General features: G+C 50.0%; 4 protein-coding genes across 4 annotated transcripts; 1 reads left to right on the forward strand and 3 right to left on the reverse strand.

Annotated features, from left to right (window-relative positions):
* Positions 1-573: 573 nt before the first annotated feature.
* ENH_00044060 (activator 1 36 kDa, putative) lies at positions 574-3,769 on the forward strand (the record flags this gene model as incomplete). The annotated part of the gene is made up of 13 exons (XM_013585355.1): positions 574-647; positions 800-876; positions 1,025-1,101; positions 1,262-1,347; positions 1,612-1,709; positions 1,897-1,987; positions 2,423-2,466; positions 2,593-2,630; positions 2,732-2,867; positions 2,982-3,035; positions 3,297-3,375; positions 3,531-3,567; positions 3,686-3,769. 13 exons carry the CDS (start codon positions 574-576, stop codon positions 3,767-3,769), a joined length of 975 nt encoding a protein of 324 aa, XP_013440809.1.
* A 308-nt stretch (positions 3,770-4,077) lies between these two features.
* ENH_00044070 (hypothetical protein, conserved) lies at positions 4,078-4,922 on the reverse strand (the record flags this gene model as incomplete). Its single annotated transcript, XM_013585356.1, has 2 exons — positions 4,078-4,269; positions 4,587-4,922. The coding sequence occupies 2 exons, from the start codon at positions 4,920-4,922 to the stop codon at positions 4,078-4,080; spliced, it is 528 nt and encodes a 175-aa protein (XP_013440810.1).
* Positions 4,923-6,434: 1,512 nt separating this feature from the next.
* On the reverse strand, positions 6,435-8,247 carry ENH_00044080 (hypothetical protein, conserved; the record flags this gene model as incomplete). The annotated part of the gene is made up of 4 exons (XM_013585357.1): positions 6,435-6,593; positions 6,775-6,905; positions 7,170-7,382; positions 8,154-8,247. The coding sequence occupies 4 exons, from the start codon at positions 8,245-8,247 to the stop codon at positions 6,435-6,437; spliced, it is 597 nt and encodes a 198-aa protein (XP_013440811.1).
* Positions 8,248-10,135: 1,888 nt separating this feature from the next.
* Positions 10,136-13,925, reverse strand: ENH_00044090 (cation efflux family protein, putative; the record flags this gene model as incomplete). The annotated part of the gene is made up of 6 exons (XM_013585358.1): positions 10,136-10,219; positions 10,703-10,788; positions 11,008-11,164; positions 11,448-11,538; positions 11,734-12,405; positions 13,102-13,925. 6 exons carry the CDS (start codon positions 13,923-13,925, stop codon positions 10,136-10,138), a joined length of 1,914 nt encoding a protein of 637 aa, XP_013440812.1.
* Between the last annotated feature and the right edge of the window lie 1,154 nt (positions 13,926-15,079).

Here is a 15,079-nt window from a genome sequence, read left to right on the forward strand (position 1 = left end):
CACTCGATTCCACAACCCTTCTAGCAAAGACAAAGACTGGAAGAATTCATTTTCTATTTTTCCACTCCAATAACATTTGGTTTGGGAGACCTGCCTGGAGCGTTACTGCAGCAAATCTGTTGCCGCAGCTGCTGCTGCCGCTGCCGACGGCAGCAATTTTCTTCCTCCACATACTTTCAGGCCAACCATACCTTCAGCAGTAGAGTGGAAGAACTAGTGGTACTGCTTTTACCCTGCTTAGTGCCACCATTTACGGTCTGCAGCGTAGGGCAATAGCAGCCGCGAGGGGACTTGCACCATATCATCCGCATCAGTGGCAACAGCAGCAAAATTCATACACAGGACGCACATAAAACGGGACTGGAAAATGGATGAAAACAGGAATCCACAAGGAGCCGCTGTGGGACCCAACACCACTACAAACGAAGACACTGATCTTCCTTGGGTACATCGAAACTCGCAACCATACCCCCATACATAAACCATACATAAACCCTTGGCTTTGCTCCCTTAACCCCGGGCACTGGCTCTCTTGGCTTCCTTGCACACGATTCTTTGCACTTTGGGTAATCCATGCAGGTGGAGCGCTACCGCCCAAAGACGTTGAGCGACATTTTGTCTCACGATGATATTATCCAGACAAGCAAGTCAACCTAAGCTTTAACCATCCACAGAACTGGGCAGATTAAGGCCCTAAGCGCGTTCCGGCCTAAAGTGCTATGCGTTTTGTTTTTCAACTAGCCTGTTGACATGTTTGGTCGGCACAGTTTTTATGCTTTGTACTGTTTGGTGCTTCTAGTTTTTTCTTTGAATGCTCAGTTCGGCGGTATGTCGACAAGGGTCAGCTGCCTCACCTTTTGTTTCACGGTCCTCCAGGTGAGAAACGAAGAGGTTAAGTGTTTCAAAACAGTGCCTAGAGTTCAAAGACGCGCTAATACCAGATATTTGCAGCTCGTGTTTCCTTGTGAAGCCGGTTTCGATCCACACTTGGACTCCATTGCTTGCGGTCTCTGGTTTTACCTAGGAACTGGCAAAACGTCTACTATTCTGGCCGTGGCTAGGCAGCTGTATGGTTCCCAACAGGCATCTCATGTTCTTGAGGTGTGCCAGAAGCCATGGGGTCGCCGGCTCTGCTAACAACTTTGCCATAGGTTAACAATCTAGCCCGCCTTGTCAGTGGTGCAGATGGCATTTTTGTTGCTGTGGCATTCGATCTTGTGGATGCAGTCTTTCCAAATGTGTGGGTGTATTTCTGCTGTAGCTGAATGCCTCAGATGACAGAGGGATCGGGTCTGTGCGAGAACTGGTTAAAACGTTCGCAGAAACGACCTCCGCGTCTTTCTCTCTGTAAGCTGCAGTCAGTCACTGGGGTTTAAAATGAGGTCCTCCAAAGGAAGCCACCTGTGGGAATCGAACCCACGACCTTTTGATTACGAATCAAACGCACTACCAACTGTGCTAAGGAGGCGGTCGACAGTCGTGACACGAAGCGTTGTGCATGAAACACTGAAGATCACTACTGTTTCCCAGTGTTCCAGTCGGTGCTATACGTGCAAGAGCTCAGGACACAGGGCTATGGGAACACATATCAGATTTTTTGAGTTTTCTTAGGTCTGGGACTGCGCCTTCTGGGCCTCCTAAACTGAAACTGATCATATTAGATGAAGCAGATCAAATGACATCTGCAGCGCAGAATGCGCTAAGAAGAAGTGTGTTTCTACTGGGCTCGCTGTTTTAGCTTATGCTGCCTCTCAAAGTGCTGCCTGCCTCCCCCATCTGAATAGACATGCATTCAGCAGCTGCTGCACGATGGAATTAGCAAAGAAACTTGGCTGTTCATTTGGGGGTAACGAATTTAGAGTGTACATTGAGGATCTGAGAGTGTGACATTTTCAGTCATGGAAAGCTATGCGCGCAACGTCCGTTTCTGCCTAATTTGCAACTTCGTCAACAAAATTACCCCTGCCATTCAGTCAAGATGCACCAGGTAACCTGCAACTGCTTATACCTTCGGTGTTTGTGTAGCTGCTACTGTTTTGTGGACGCTGTAACCTCTCAGTGGACGTCTAGCGCTTGCCTTGTGTTCTCCGTGCAGCATGCGCTTTACTCCCCTCAAGCCCGAAGCCGTAGGTTTTGCGTTTGTAGCTTTGACTATGGGCAGAAATCGTTGTTTGGATTGTATGCGCTTCTTCTCGCCGTTGTGGCTTGCGGGTTTACAAGCAGGGGTTTGCGATTCAATGCCTGTCTGTTATTTCAGCTTAGGCGAAAAGCAGAAGAAGCAGCGAAGCTGGAATGGTACATGATCCACTTGCTTAACTGTCAACTGTCAACACTCACACCAAACTTCAGTACTCGAGTCTTGCTGCAGTAATGGGCGCCTCTCATGCTTATGGTGGGGTACTGAGTGTTTGCTTGCTCGCAGCCTGTCAGTGACAGAAGATGGCTATGAGGCACTCCTGCAAATCGGTGAGCAGCAGTTAAGAAATTGAAGGATCTACCGTGGCAGGCGGGGCAGTTGATAAAATTCCTCCTCAGGTATAGGCCTGATGGTTTGGGGCTTCGTGACTGAGGTTTTGTTCATTCTTTTTACAGCTGCTGGAGACATGCGTCGGCTCCTCAATTGCATGCAGGTGAGTGTTAGGTTCTAGGATATGATTAAGGCTCTTGTGAGAGCGACCCGGCAAAAGGTTATGATTTGCTGTTTGTGACTTCGGAGTAATGGTTTTCTCAGGCAGCGAGCATGGCTCACCCTGGGGAGCCAGTCGATGCCGAGCTGGTACACCGCGTTTTGGGGATACCTCAACCAAGTGAGGTAAAAGGCGTCATGCAGATTCTCTTGGAGAAGGATCTGCGGACTTGTTCTTCAGGTGATTTTCTAGCCCTGGTCCCTCTTTTTCAGGACTGTACTTCTGGGTTATTTTGGCGGGGTTACGGCAGCAGCCGATTTCAGAGAGCCGGCATTCGTGTGTGCTGGTTGGCAGAGTTCTATGGACTGGTTACAAGGCGAGGCTACTCGGTCAGAGACTGGGTTGGAGGTAAGCTTAAACGGTGAAGGGGAGTCGGCCTTTCGAAGCAAATTATCCCACGCTAAACGCTACACCCAGTGAGACTCGAAGCCCGTAGGAAGGCGAAGTCAGCTCATGCTCACTGTGGATCCACTGCATTTCGCCGTTTTCTTCTCCTTATGTCTCCTTCTCTCCTTGTCCGTCCCTTCGTTCCCCAGTATAAGGATTTTCACTTGTAGTACCGTTTTTAGCCTCATGAAGGGAACATAGAGTCTTGGGTTTGCGCCTCAGCCCTCCACAGCGAGATGCGAAATATGAAGCTGCCGGTGCCTGTGGCGTTGACTCTCGTGACACGCCTGGCAGATATTGAGTGAGGAAGGATATCCAAATTCTGCATACCGCAGAATGACTGAGGGGTTCCTACCCTCTCCAAGTAGAATACAGGGGTTAGACCCTCAGACTGCCTTGTCTCACTAAAACGCTTTTGTAAAATAAAAGCCATTGTGCTTTATGGCTGCCTCGCAGGGAGAGACTGGCATTGGGCTCAGGTGAATTCGTGCAGGTGCGCAACTCCAGACTACGATGAAGCAAAGCCGTATATATACCTTAAGATTCAAACATATCATATGCCTAGAGAGCGTAAAATCAAACAAATAAAAATTTGTGTTTGCTGCGTGCAGCTACACGCCATCATCGCAGCTTTCTTTGAGGCCCGACATGCTTTGCATGCCCCAAAGAGCCCGCCTGCTGTGGCGGCAAGCTAGCTAGCTCGCGAACCATCTAGCTAGCTGAACACTGGTGAATATATCTATCACAGAGGTGCGAGGAGACTCCAAGCTGGAGAAGTACGCAAAGCTTGCAGACATGAGACTCTCGAAAGCTTGGGGCCTGCAGGGACCCCAGAACTCTCGAGGCCTATTTCTGTGGACCCGTCAAATTTGCGAACTGTCGTCCAAAAGTTGACATTTTCTGATTTGGGGATCGCACGCTCGTCTCAACGTTGCGTTCCGTATAAATCCTCTAGGAAGGCGAGGCTTCCTACTTTCTCTGCGTTTGCCGTCCATTCGTAGCTTTAGCAGCAACCAAACCACTTTTTGCTAGCTTTCCTGCGTAGGTGCTTCGGTTGCTCCACCTCCCGGTTTTCTGGGGGAGGAACGGGGGCTACGCACGCCGCTGGGTTTATCATTCCATACGGGTCATAGTAAGCGGGCCCTGGCAAAGTGAATGTGTCAAGGCCGGTAAAGGGTAGTTGAGCCCCCATGCCCTGCGAAACCCAGAAGTACAACGCAAAACACACGGAAATTCTGCAGGTTCAACGTCATCCATCACCTCCACGAAGCTGCGCGGGGCAAAGTCACGGACTCCGCCCCGCCAGACACTGACAGCTGACTGGTGCACAAGGCGCAGTGACAGGCGTTGGCCCATCCTCCTGCTGGTCAGGAGCCGAGTGGAGTGGGTCCTTTGCTCTGTAGATGAAGTGTCTCGCTACATTATTTGTGTGTGATGCTCAACGCTTCTGCGGCATGAAGTGTTCAGCATGATGAATGTGGTGATGGCTTAGCAAATTGTGGCTACACTCACGGGAAAGTAAGGGCCCCCCGTGGGAGGAGGAGCCATAGCTAGTGAATAAGGAGATCCGTAAGGACCATACATTGCGGTCTGGTTAGCGAAGGCAGCTACCTGAGCTTGGGTTGGATCTACAGGCCCTCCCTCAAGCATGCCAGGGTAACCGTGAGGGATACCCTGGGCCGCAAGCTGTTGCTGCAGCGAAACTGGATACTGTTGCTGATATTGGAGGCCTTCGCCAGTCCCAGAGGAAGGCGGACAGCCTTCCCGCCCTGAAGTAGAGGCTCCAGCCGTCGGAGACCCTTCCACCAACCCCTTGTTTGCTGCCGCTGCTGCTGCTGCTGCTGACATCTTAGGCGAGGCGATTACCACACTACTACTGAGGCCAAGGTTTCAAGCGATATAATGCACAATTAATGTTAAACAGGCAAATCAATAAAACGATTGACAAACATTGCAGCAACCACCACCGGGCAGAGGCCGGCAGCACCGGACCACTGCGGCCGCCCGCAGCTACAGCAGCAGCTGCTGCTGCTGCTGCTGCACAGCTGACTTGCTGCAGTTATCCTACAACTATTTGGTAGAATAGCTATAAATTTATAACTGTTTAAGAAAGGCAGGTGCATGATCGAGATATGTGTATCACTCATCGCCTAAGGGTGCCGCACAAAGGACCCGGCAAGCGGACACGCCTCTCCCGAACACAAAGTGTACATTCCAAACTCCACACTGTGGACCGTCTTCACAGTTATGATTTCGCTTTGAAAAGCATATGCTGCTCCTAATTTTTATTTGCTATTTGGAACGACAAAGAATAGAATACCAAGAACACCTGCGGCTGCTGCATCGTAGTTTAGGGCCACGCGTTACCGCCAAGGCGGTGGTGGCCCGCGACTGCACGTTTATTGCATATCATTTCACGAGCCGTTTGGCACATATTTGCTGATGCTTCAGAAAAGAATTGTGTTGTCTAGGAGACAGAGCAAGAACGAGTCCGGCGAACCGTTCCTAAAACGTGGTACCCCTGAATCCCTTTCCTCCTTCAAAGATTTGTGTGTGCGTTATATCTCACCCCTGGTGACGGTCAGCAGGCCTCCACTCGTGGAGGCCTTCACTTGGGGGGGTTCGTCACGCACCCAGGGTATACGGTGACGGTAAGTGAGTCCTCCTCAGCTGTCCTTCGGCAGCTGCTCACCATCTCTTCTGAGCAGAAAGCCGCCAGACTCGCTGCATAGAGTGTGAGTCTCTTGTTAGTTGTGAGAACTTGGTTGGGGCTTAGACCTTGAGGTCTTTGACGTTCGAACCCTAAATGGTTGTTCCCAGTTCTTGAATTGATGTGATGTAAACGTATGATTTCGGCCCTGTTTGGTTTGTCTGGCCGTTGTGCTCTACGACTAAGCTGTCCACGTCCGTTACCGAAGTAGTAAAAATCGTAGTGTTTTAGCTAATCCATGCCCTTATATTTCAAAGGATTCGGGAAAAGCTGCTCATGCAGCTAGGAACAAAAAGCTACACAAAGACAGTGTCAGCTATACGTCTGGAGAATGGGACATAAAGAAGCGACAGGGAAACGCAGAGGCAAACACGGACACAACCGGAGTGACAAAGACATAGAACAAAGACAGAAGCTCCTGTGACAGCAATACAGACAGATCAGGGAACGCAGGACTGCGCGACCCCCAAAAAAATAAAAGTCCGGTTTTCACCACTCAGCTAGCGCAACAAAGCCAAAACCACAAGATTCTTAAGAGACATATATATCAAGAGCAAGTGCAGACTGGTCCGGAGCACCATTATCTCATGCAAAATCACAGTGTGTGCTGCCTCCTCTACCTGCCTCAATACTTCGCCAGCTGCTGTTACCTAGGATTTCTCAACACCTGACCCAGATCGTATAGGAAAGCTACCCAGGTCCATTGGAGTTTCTTCCTGCATGCGGAGCTCCAAAGGTTTTCGCTTCTGCTCAGCTGCCCAACTACCCTGCGACATTGAGATCCTTTCCACCAATTTTTCTGCCGTATCCTGAGTTCGCAAAAGTCAGAGCAAGCAACGTACAAAAGCCCCGAACTGTATACAAGCGAAGACAAGTTACTAGGATGGGTGGATTGGAGGAGAAGAGCCCTGAAGCGCCTGCTGGCTTCACAAAATCGTAGGTATGCTTAACAATAGTGATTGAGGATGGTACTCTTAGGTTCTGACACACGTTCAGGAGATCGGCAAATTGGAAAGTCATTCTCTCAATATCTCCTTCCAGCTGCTGGAGGTTTTGTTTGGCTTTCTGTAATTCCTTTTCCTTTGTAGAGCGTGTCGTTGAGACGTCCTCCTCAGCTATAGCTGTACGTAAATCCCAAAGGTAAAGGCTTTGCGCTTAAGGCTTCAGGGCTGGCACCAGTGCTCAGCCGACAGCCCTTCTATAAAGCCCGGCACAACTGGGGGTTTCTTGTGTCGTAGAGACGTTAGGAGCGTTTAAACAGTATTCAAGTCTCAGCGGCAATGTAGAGAAATAATGAAGACAGCTTGAACTGTACGGGCGACTGTCCACCTGAACCGCTTTTTCGCTGAATTGCATTCTGCATTGGCGACTCTGATTTCGCCTACCTACATCACGTTCTGCAGCCTGCAGTTGCTGCTGTAGGTTTTGGATGAGCTGTTGATAATGTGTTTTTGCCTCTGAAATTTTTTGACTCAGATTTCCGACACTTGAGAAGAGAAGCTTATCTTGTTCTCTGAATAACTCATTGAGGTCCTCTATTTGCTTTCTAAGCCCAGCAGATGCACGCTCACTCTTCTCCCGCAGCTCCAGTTCCACTTCTGCAATACAGCATTCTTGTAGGGGAGATAATGCCCGCGCTATGTCAGCTTATCTGTTCGTAGACTGCATATTGTAAATTCCGATGCCAATGCAATTATTGCGCAAATGTATCGTAAGCTCTACGCACGTTATGTGCTATGTGCTTTTATAGTCCGGCTTGCAAGCTGCAGTGACTCCTAAAAATGGCCGTGAAATCCATTCATACCCGCCACTGTTCCTAATGTGCAACTGTACGCTCAAGTTCTGGGAGAAGTTCAAAGAATGCGAAGTGTCAAGTGTTAAGAGGAAGGCGCCCGCTCGATGGGATCAAAGAGACACTATACAGCAAAGACGGAAACAAATGTTAAGTTGAACTTATAACATCAACTGATTTAGCGCAGCTCTGGAGGCTAGCTCGTCGTGTAAAGCTCAATTCTTATGTTTCTTTGCTTTTGTACAAATGAACAGAAGGTGCTGCAACCAGTAAGACCACCCCATAGCGGGCACTTCAACCCGGCTCGCGCGGGTGAAAGATATGTATCCTAGCTTGATGTACTACGACAGACTGCGACGCCGAAAAGGATTGATGCTGTAATCCGTGAACAGCCTTATCCCCTGACTATATCGGAAGAATACTCATTGCCCCCCTACGCTACGCACACTGAAACGTTTGTGAAGCATGCGCGAACAGCGGTGTGGTTCTCCCTGTGCTGACCCCTAAGCTCTCCATGTTCAGTCGGCGCTGTGTTGTGTTCCGTTGGAATCAAAGTATACCTACAGCATCATCTTACCAAGGAGCTTGTCCAGGGTCTGTATTCGCCTCCTGAGCACTTCATTTTCAAGCTCATAATTGCGATCTTCGTCCTTCTTGGCGTTGGCTGACATCTCAACTGGATGAAGCAGAAAGAACTCAAATTTGAGTAATTAGGGACATCACCTAGAAGCGCTAGTCAGACACTTCTCTTCAGAGGGCTTCGGTGAATGCGTAGCCTTCCAACTAACAAAATTGCACAATAGATAATAAATAAGCCCTTAATTTGAAAATTTCGCTTCACCCAGGTTTTTTTTCAGCTACAACAGCGTGAAGAGCCGCACCTTGCACAAGGTGATGCTGGCTGCAAAAAGCGGCTCACTTGCTCATTTTCTGGGTGTAATACACCTCTTCGAAAAACTGGTGAAAAAGACTTTTGTTTCAGTAGGAAAATTAATGCGGCCTTTTATACTGGTCGATTAATGGAATTTGCAGATCATGCCAGATCTACCTGTCTGCACGACCCTTTGTGAGCCGAATCGCGGTGTCGACAGAAAACCTTCCACTGCTTCTGTATCTCGCTTTCCTTCCGCTCACAATTTTTTGCATATAAGCGTTAATTATGCGATAAGTGACAGCATTTTGGCTACGCAACAAGTGAGCCACACCCAGACTATGAAGGTAACGACAGGAAGTTGAAAAGCCACTGTAGCAAGAAGACAGCGCTGTTCTCCAGTAGTAATCATGTGGAAATTCATGTATACGCATCTTCTTCCCTGTCTATATGGGTGCATGCCTGTGCAGGTGCGAACTGCCCCAAAGCTAGAAATAAGCTCGTTCCCGTCATTTCCGGCTCGCTGACAGTTTAGAAGTGAGCGCCTGCAGCCCATCCACTGTATCTCTGCACCCCATTGTCAACAATCCACTGGATGCACTTGCGTGCCGTGATCTGGAGCAGTTGAAATTCCTCCCGATGCATCGACCTAAGGGCCAACGTGGTGTGTGCCTTTGAACAGCTACCCACGCGACACCGCCTGCGCCAACCCGCCTTGCGTCCACATCCTATTGTCAGCAGTGCACTGGACGGATTTGCACACCGCCTTTCCGTACTAAGCAGAAAGAAACTTTCCCATGAAAGGGTTATCGGTTGACAAAAAAACGCACCACGTAAAAAACGTGCGACCACACTTTACAACTGCCAGAGCAGTTCGCACATTTTAAGGATCTACCCGTCTCTATGCACATGCGTGGAGGCGTCTCGAAACCTACACGCACTCAGCAGTGAGATTACTGCCCCTGCTGTGTTCCGTTTCCTCGCTACCTCTGTGTGAGGTGCAGTCCCTCCACGACCCGCTAACTTATCTCCCCCTACCAGTCCACCCAGCGCAGTCTCTTGTCCCACATTATGTTGTAAATAAGCCCCAAGGAGCCCAAAGCGTGCCAACAAAAGACGGCAAAGCAAATGCGGGGCGCTCTCACGACCTTAGTTCTGCTAAATAGAAGAAACCTCAATACTGCCATGTAGCCCCTATACTACTTCAAGTGAAAATCTGTTATAAGGCGGGGGAGGGCCTACAGAGTTTGCCACCAGCGCTTTCTAGTGTCGTTGAATCTGAAATCATGCCTGCTACTCTCGGTCTCAACTCTAGTCTTGCTTTTTCTGAGGCTCTAGCACTGTTGCTGCTACCACGGACCTGATGCACTTCCACGTCTCGTTGATGTCAAATATAATACCAGAACAAGACAACATGCCGCTGCACGCACTACAACGAATACATTGCCGCTGATTTTGCCGCTTTTCTTCGCCTAGTAGAAAAACGCGTGCAGAGAAACGCGCCTTTTCTGGTAAGTGCGCAGCACGCGGACATTTCAGCAAAAGCAGTAGCACGTGACACTTGTACTGCATCTCCATTGCTGCCTCGTGTGCATCGCGTTACTGCTGTTGCATAGGCCTTGCTTCAAGCAGCACTGACGGAAGCACAGCGACAGTAGCCGCAGCGGGATTTGGGAGCACAAATTTAGTCAAAGCTCTGCACGAGTTATAGGTTCCATGCATTTCTGATGAGCCTCCGTGTCGCAACAGGAGGCATCGGACGAGAAGTCGGTCTGCAGATAATAACCACACAGTGGAGTACTATAAAGTTCACACCTCACCCCTGTAACTATTCCGCAGCAACAAGCAGTAGATGGAGTTTGCATGTCGCTTATCACGGATAAGCGACGTGCAACAGCCAGTCAGGGGCAAAAACCCGCCGCAGATAACAGCTCCACAGGAGAAAAAGAGCGAACGCTAAATGCAACCCAAAGCCGCATAATGGCGCACAGAAATCAGACGCAAGTAGGCCCCCTGTGCTGTATGCTTGCTCCCAATTTAGATACACTTCAGATAGAGGCAGATAAATAATTTCCTCAGTGCACATGCAAAGCAACTTCTTTATGCTATGTAAACACCTGTCTGCTACCAAAGACAAGCTGAAGAGCAAGCGCCAACTTATCGTGCCAAAGTCGAGCGGCAGTGAGCTGTAACCCCAAGTCGCAGCAGCAGTTGAACAGCAGCGGCAGCAGCAGCATGGCAGCTTAGGGCTTTACTTGGATCGTTGTATGAAGAATGCCATGCTTGCGCTGGCAAAGAAGAGTCGCCGCCCTCAGAACACGACGCGCAGCCTCCTCATCACCTGAACATTCACACACAACATGAACCGCCTGCTTTTGGCTCTACAGCTCCTATTAACGTGCAGCACGATGCGTCACAGTGTCCCCAAAAGCAGCTGAGACACAGCAGACAGAGAAAAATACGGGAAACCCTCTGCTGTATCCAGCGCAACAGGCTCTTCACAACACAAACACAAAATCACATGTATTCAGCAGTAGCTGCAGCAAAAGTCTCCGCCTACAGACAACAAGATGACAGGCAAGCGCCGGCCGTCCTATGGAAATTGACCAAACGTGGAGATCGTGCACTTCAAGCACTCCTCGCAGTGACACTAAGTCGGACTGCAGCACGGCCACGTCCAAGCCCACAGGAGTACCTTCCATTAGCACATTTACTGCCTGAAGAGAAAGCCGTAGCCTCGCAATACCCAACAAAAACAAGCGTGCGTATGCAGCACACTGGATATTCCACTTTGCAAACACATACACAAACCAAGAATCTTTACACTCTGCACAAGATCCAGCTACTTTGGAGAACAGCTAGAGACACGGATGCCTTATAGTCCTAAGTAGTGACAAGTTCCGAAAAACAGACACAGCCAAACAAGCGACTACAGTATATCCTGCAGTAACGGGAGAAATCTTGGCAGCAGCAGCAGCAGCAGGCGGCAGCAGAGCCGACCTCGCGGATGATAGAAATAGTCGTCAAGATAACGAACATGGAAAAGAGCAAAGTGCACGCTGGGTCCGCGATAGAATATTCGGGATTGTACCTAACACCAAAAGCCCAGACCTCCGTAGCCTCATTCCTAACTTCTCAACACATGGTTGACTTTGCTTGCAAAGAAACACTTAACTGCGTTTCGTCAGAAGCTGCGAGCTCGCTGGCTCGCATTTCGTGCCAAGCTTTTGTCGGGCTACTGCTTTAGGTTCCCCTCTAGGGATTAAAAATGCTCGGTCGGGCGTACCAGATGATAGCCGATGCGATCATCACACCAATGTTTTGTAGTAGGTCCCCAAGCGCATGAATGTAAGCAGCTCTAAGGTTCATGCTCTCGATTTCGGTCTCTGGATCCTCTTCCATCCGTACATACACGTCGTCTTTTGCAGCAGCGGCTGTTTGCTGTTGCTGCTCGATATCATTAGGTCCTTTCTGGAGAAGCAGCGTACGCGCATCATTTTTGTCATGTCCGTGAAGGTCGTAGCTGTTGTTCTTAGCCCTGTTGTTGCTGCTGCTGTTACCACTGCTGCCGCAGCAACCGGCTGAGCGTACTGGGGATAGAGCCCTTGCTTCGCTGTTGTCAGCACAGCATCCGCTGTTGCTGTTGCTGCTGCTACTGTGAGCGCCTTCCACTTCGGCACCATGGCCTGTATGAATTCTACCGATCCCGTGAGAGTGTATGTGTAGAATGTGCGCCATGAATAGGTTGGCAGCCGTCCCTATAGACGCCGTCAGCAGCATGAGCCCTCCCTCTACCTTTTCCGGTGCTGCAATGCGCTGCAGTGCAGCCACCACGAGAGCAGCAGTGACGCCCCAAATTAGCAGCACTGACAAAAGAGCGCCCAAAATTTCTGCCCGGTGGTACCCGAAGGACATGGACAAGGTCCCCTTCAGCTGGGAAACCCAAAGCGCGAATAAACTGCGCCACAAAAACGTACAGAAATGAACGAACAGGCATCCGCTTCAGCAAACACGTACCAGAGTGGCCCGCTTAATAAACCCACATGTGCGCACCTTAAACCACAGAAACGCACGTCCAACAAAAGTTGAATCCTGCTCCAAGTAGTATGCACGAATGCATCAGGTGGACAGAAATACAAATCCAAGCATAGTGAGCAGCACAGAAGCACAACACGCAGTCACGAATTCGGACACTTGGAGCGCCAAAAGGTGGCACAGACTATAGGCACGCAGGCGTGCGGCCAAATGACAGAAAAAGAGCAGACAAGCATATAAGAGCAAATCAAAGCATTAGACCAAATGGCTCAAAACGCGGTAGCAACAAAGAAAGCAAAAGCTGAGACGCCGGCAAACATAAACACAAAGAAGAGACAAGACTCGCACAACACGGGCTAACAAGACGCAATTCGACACGCGCAAGAGACGAGACGGCGATAGTCGGCACAAACGTGAATAAAAGGAGCCAAAAGTCGAGCGAACACACATGCAAGCTGAGGCTTGGAGACGAAACGGCAGCAGAAGAAAGACAAGCTTGTCGGCTGAAGCACCACACACTGTGTGCTATTTTGAAACGCACAAAGAATGGGGCGATCAAAACAAAATACAAACAACACAAAGGCTTCCATAGTTTCATGCAGCTTCCAAAACAAGGTACCTGATGAGAAAGGCGCATAGGTCTGACAGGAGGTGCGACGCGTCCGTCATAAGCGCCAAAGAGTTTGCAGCAATGCCTGCTACAACTTCAATTGCCATAAACACTAAACAAACGGCAGAAGCCACAAGGAGCTTCTTACGGGCCCTAGCTGCTGCTGTATCAACAGCCAGCTGTCTGCGGAGCACACGATCAGCATCGGACGAAGACTCGCCCGTTTCCCTCATCACCGGTATAGTTACAGTCTCACCACGCCCCTCTTCCGCCAACCTCGCGCTCTGCAGCTGCGTCTGGTGCAGCTGCTGAGGGAAAGAAAAAAACTGGTTTTGCTGCTGAGGAGTATGGAGGCAAGGTTCACCAACGGCACCTGTATTCTGGAAACTTTGCGACGTCACCTGCGGTTGAAGCTGCTGAAGCTGAAGCTGCTGCTGCTGGGATAGAGATGTCAAGCGAGTGCCACCGTTGAAGCTGTCGGAGCTATGCGGGACAGGCACGAGCTCTTGCTCTAGGTGCGGCTGCTGCTCCGTCTGCTGCTGCTGCTTTTGAGAACTGGGGTTGTCGCTGCTGGAACACAAGCTACGTACATGAGCTTGGGAAGGCTGTTTACCGTCGCAGCACTTGTTGACGCTGCTATTTGTCTCTTCCCCGTTGCAGCTACTGCTGCTGCTTCCATTTTGTTCACTGAGTTGCTGGGACTGCGGCGACGAGGAATGCGCCTCGGTGCTGTGTCCGTCCCCTTCGCCAGCCCCTGCTGCTTTCTGTTGCGGTACCTGCTGCTGATTATCCTCTGCAGCGGTCCCACGCGGACCTTTCCCTCGCCTTGCCATGGCAGGCTGGCTGATTCAACTGCCTTGGCACCGGCTCTCGGCAGAGCGAAGAGAGCAGGCACTGTCTGTCGCAGAAACCGCAACAGCAGCAGGCGTTGTTTCTCACAAGACCAGATAATGCTGGAAGATGTACTTTAGCTCAAAAAACTAGCTTTGCTGCTGCTGCTGCAGTGGCTAGTAATGCTGGTGCGCCTTCTGCGGCGCCCCCTGGTTCTGGGCCAACGTAAGCGGCGCTGTCAATGCGCAGCGCAGTGTTATCTTGCCCTTGACGTGTAAATGCACAGTGGACGTAGTTGAAAGTTTGAAGTATCTGAACCGAAGCTGCCGGTACACTGGAGCAGGCCTCAGGGTCCCCTGCCTTCGGATGTGGGGGGCGCAGCAGCACTTGCTCTTTGCGGAAAACCCCAGAGAAGGGAAAAATTTAAAACAAAGCTAAGCAACTTATGGATTTACACTTGAGGGCTCAGAGTTTTGCACGTACGGAGGCCATTAGCAGTGTCAAACATCTCCTGTTCAGTCCCCCACCCCTGCAGCAACACGTTATGAAGATGAGAGGGGCCTCTTCTAGCACTAGGCAGATAAAGTTTCTGGTGCCGAAAATGGCAAGTATGTTTACTGAGCATGTCTATTCCACCTTTCTCTATTACAGAAGGTACCAGACGTGTGAACGGCAGACAGAAGCCGCTGGGGCAGCTGTTTTTTCTACCCCATATTATGGAAGGGTAGTTTACCCATGAGAGTGCTGCACATGAGCGATGCAGGGGACCGCAAGTTCTCAGTCTAACACGAAAGCATAGAATAAAACAGCAGGAGGCACAACTCCGCTCTGTCTTTCCTCACAGGGTAGTAAGCGTTACTCCGCTGTACTCACAACAACGTAACATACCAACATTGCCACGGGAATCTCAGCACTATAAGCAGCCTGATTTGGATTAAAATGCGCTCACACATTGCATCCTAATGATAGTAGCTTTGTTCCTTTGGTGTGGCAGCCAAAACTGGAGGTGTACTGTGCGTAAGCGCCAGTGGAACTCAGCACAGGCACTAGGAAAAATCAGTGAGCTGCTGTGGAAAACAGCACCTTTCAAGACCATAATGGTGTTGGGCAAGACCTGACCAAGAACAAGAGGGAGAGGGAGGACGCCTCAAACAAA

Source organism: Eimeria necatrix, genomic scaffold, assembly GCF_000499385.1.
Source record: "Eimeria necatrix Houghton genomic scaffold, Enh_scaff32, whole genome shotgun sequence".
Classification (NCBI taxonomy): Eukaryota; Apicomplexa; class Conoidasida; order Eucoccidiorida; family Eimeriidae; genus Eimeria; species Eimeria necatrix.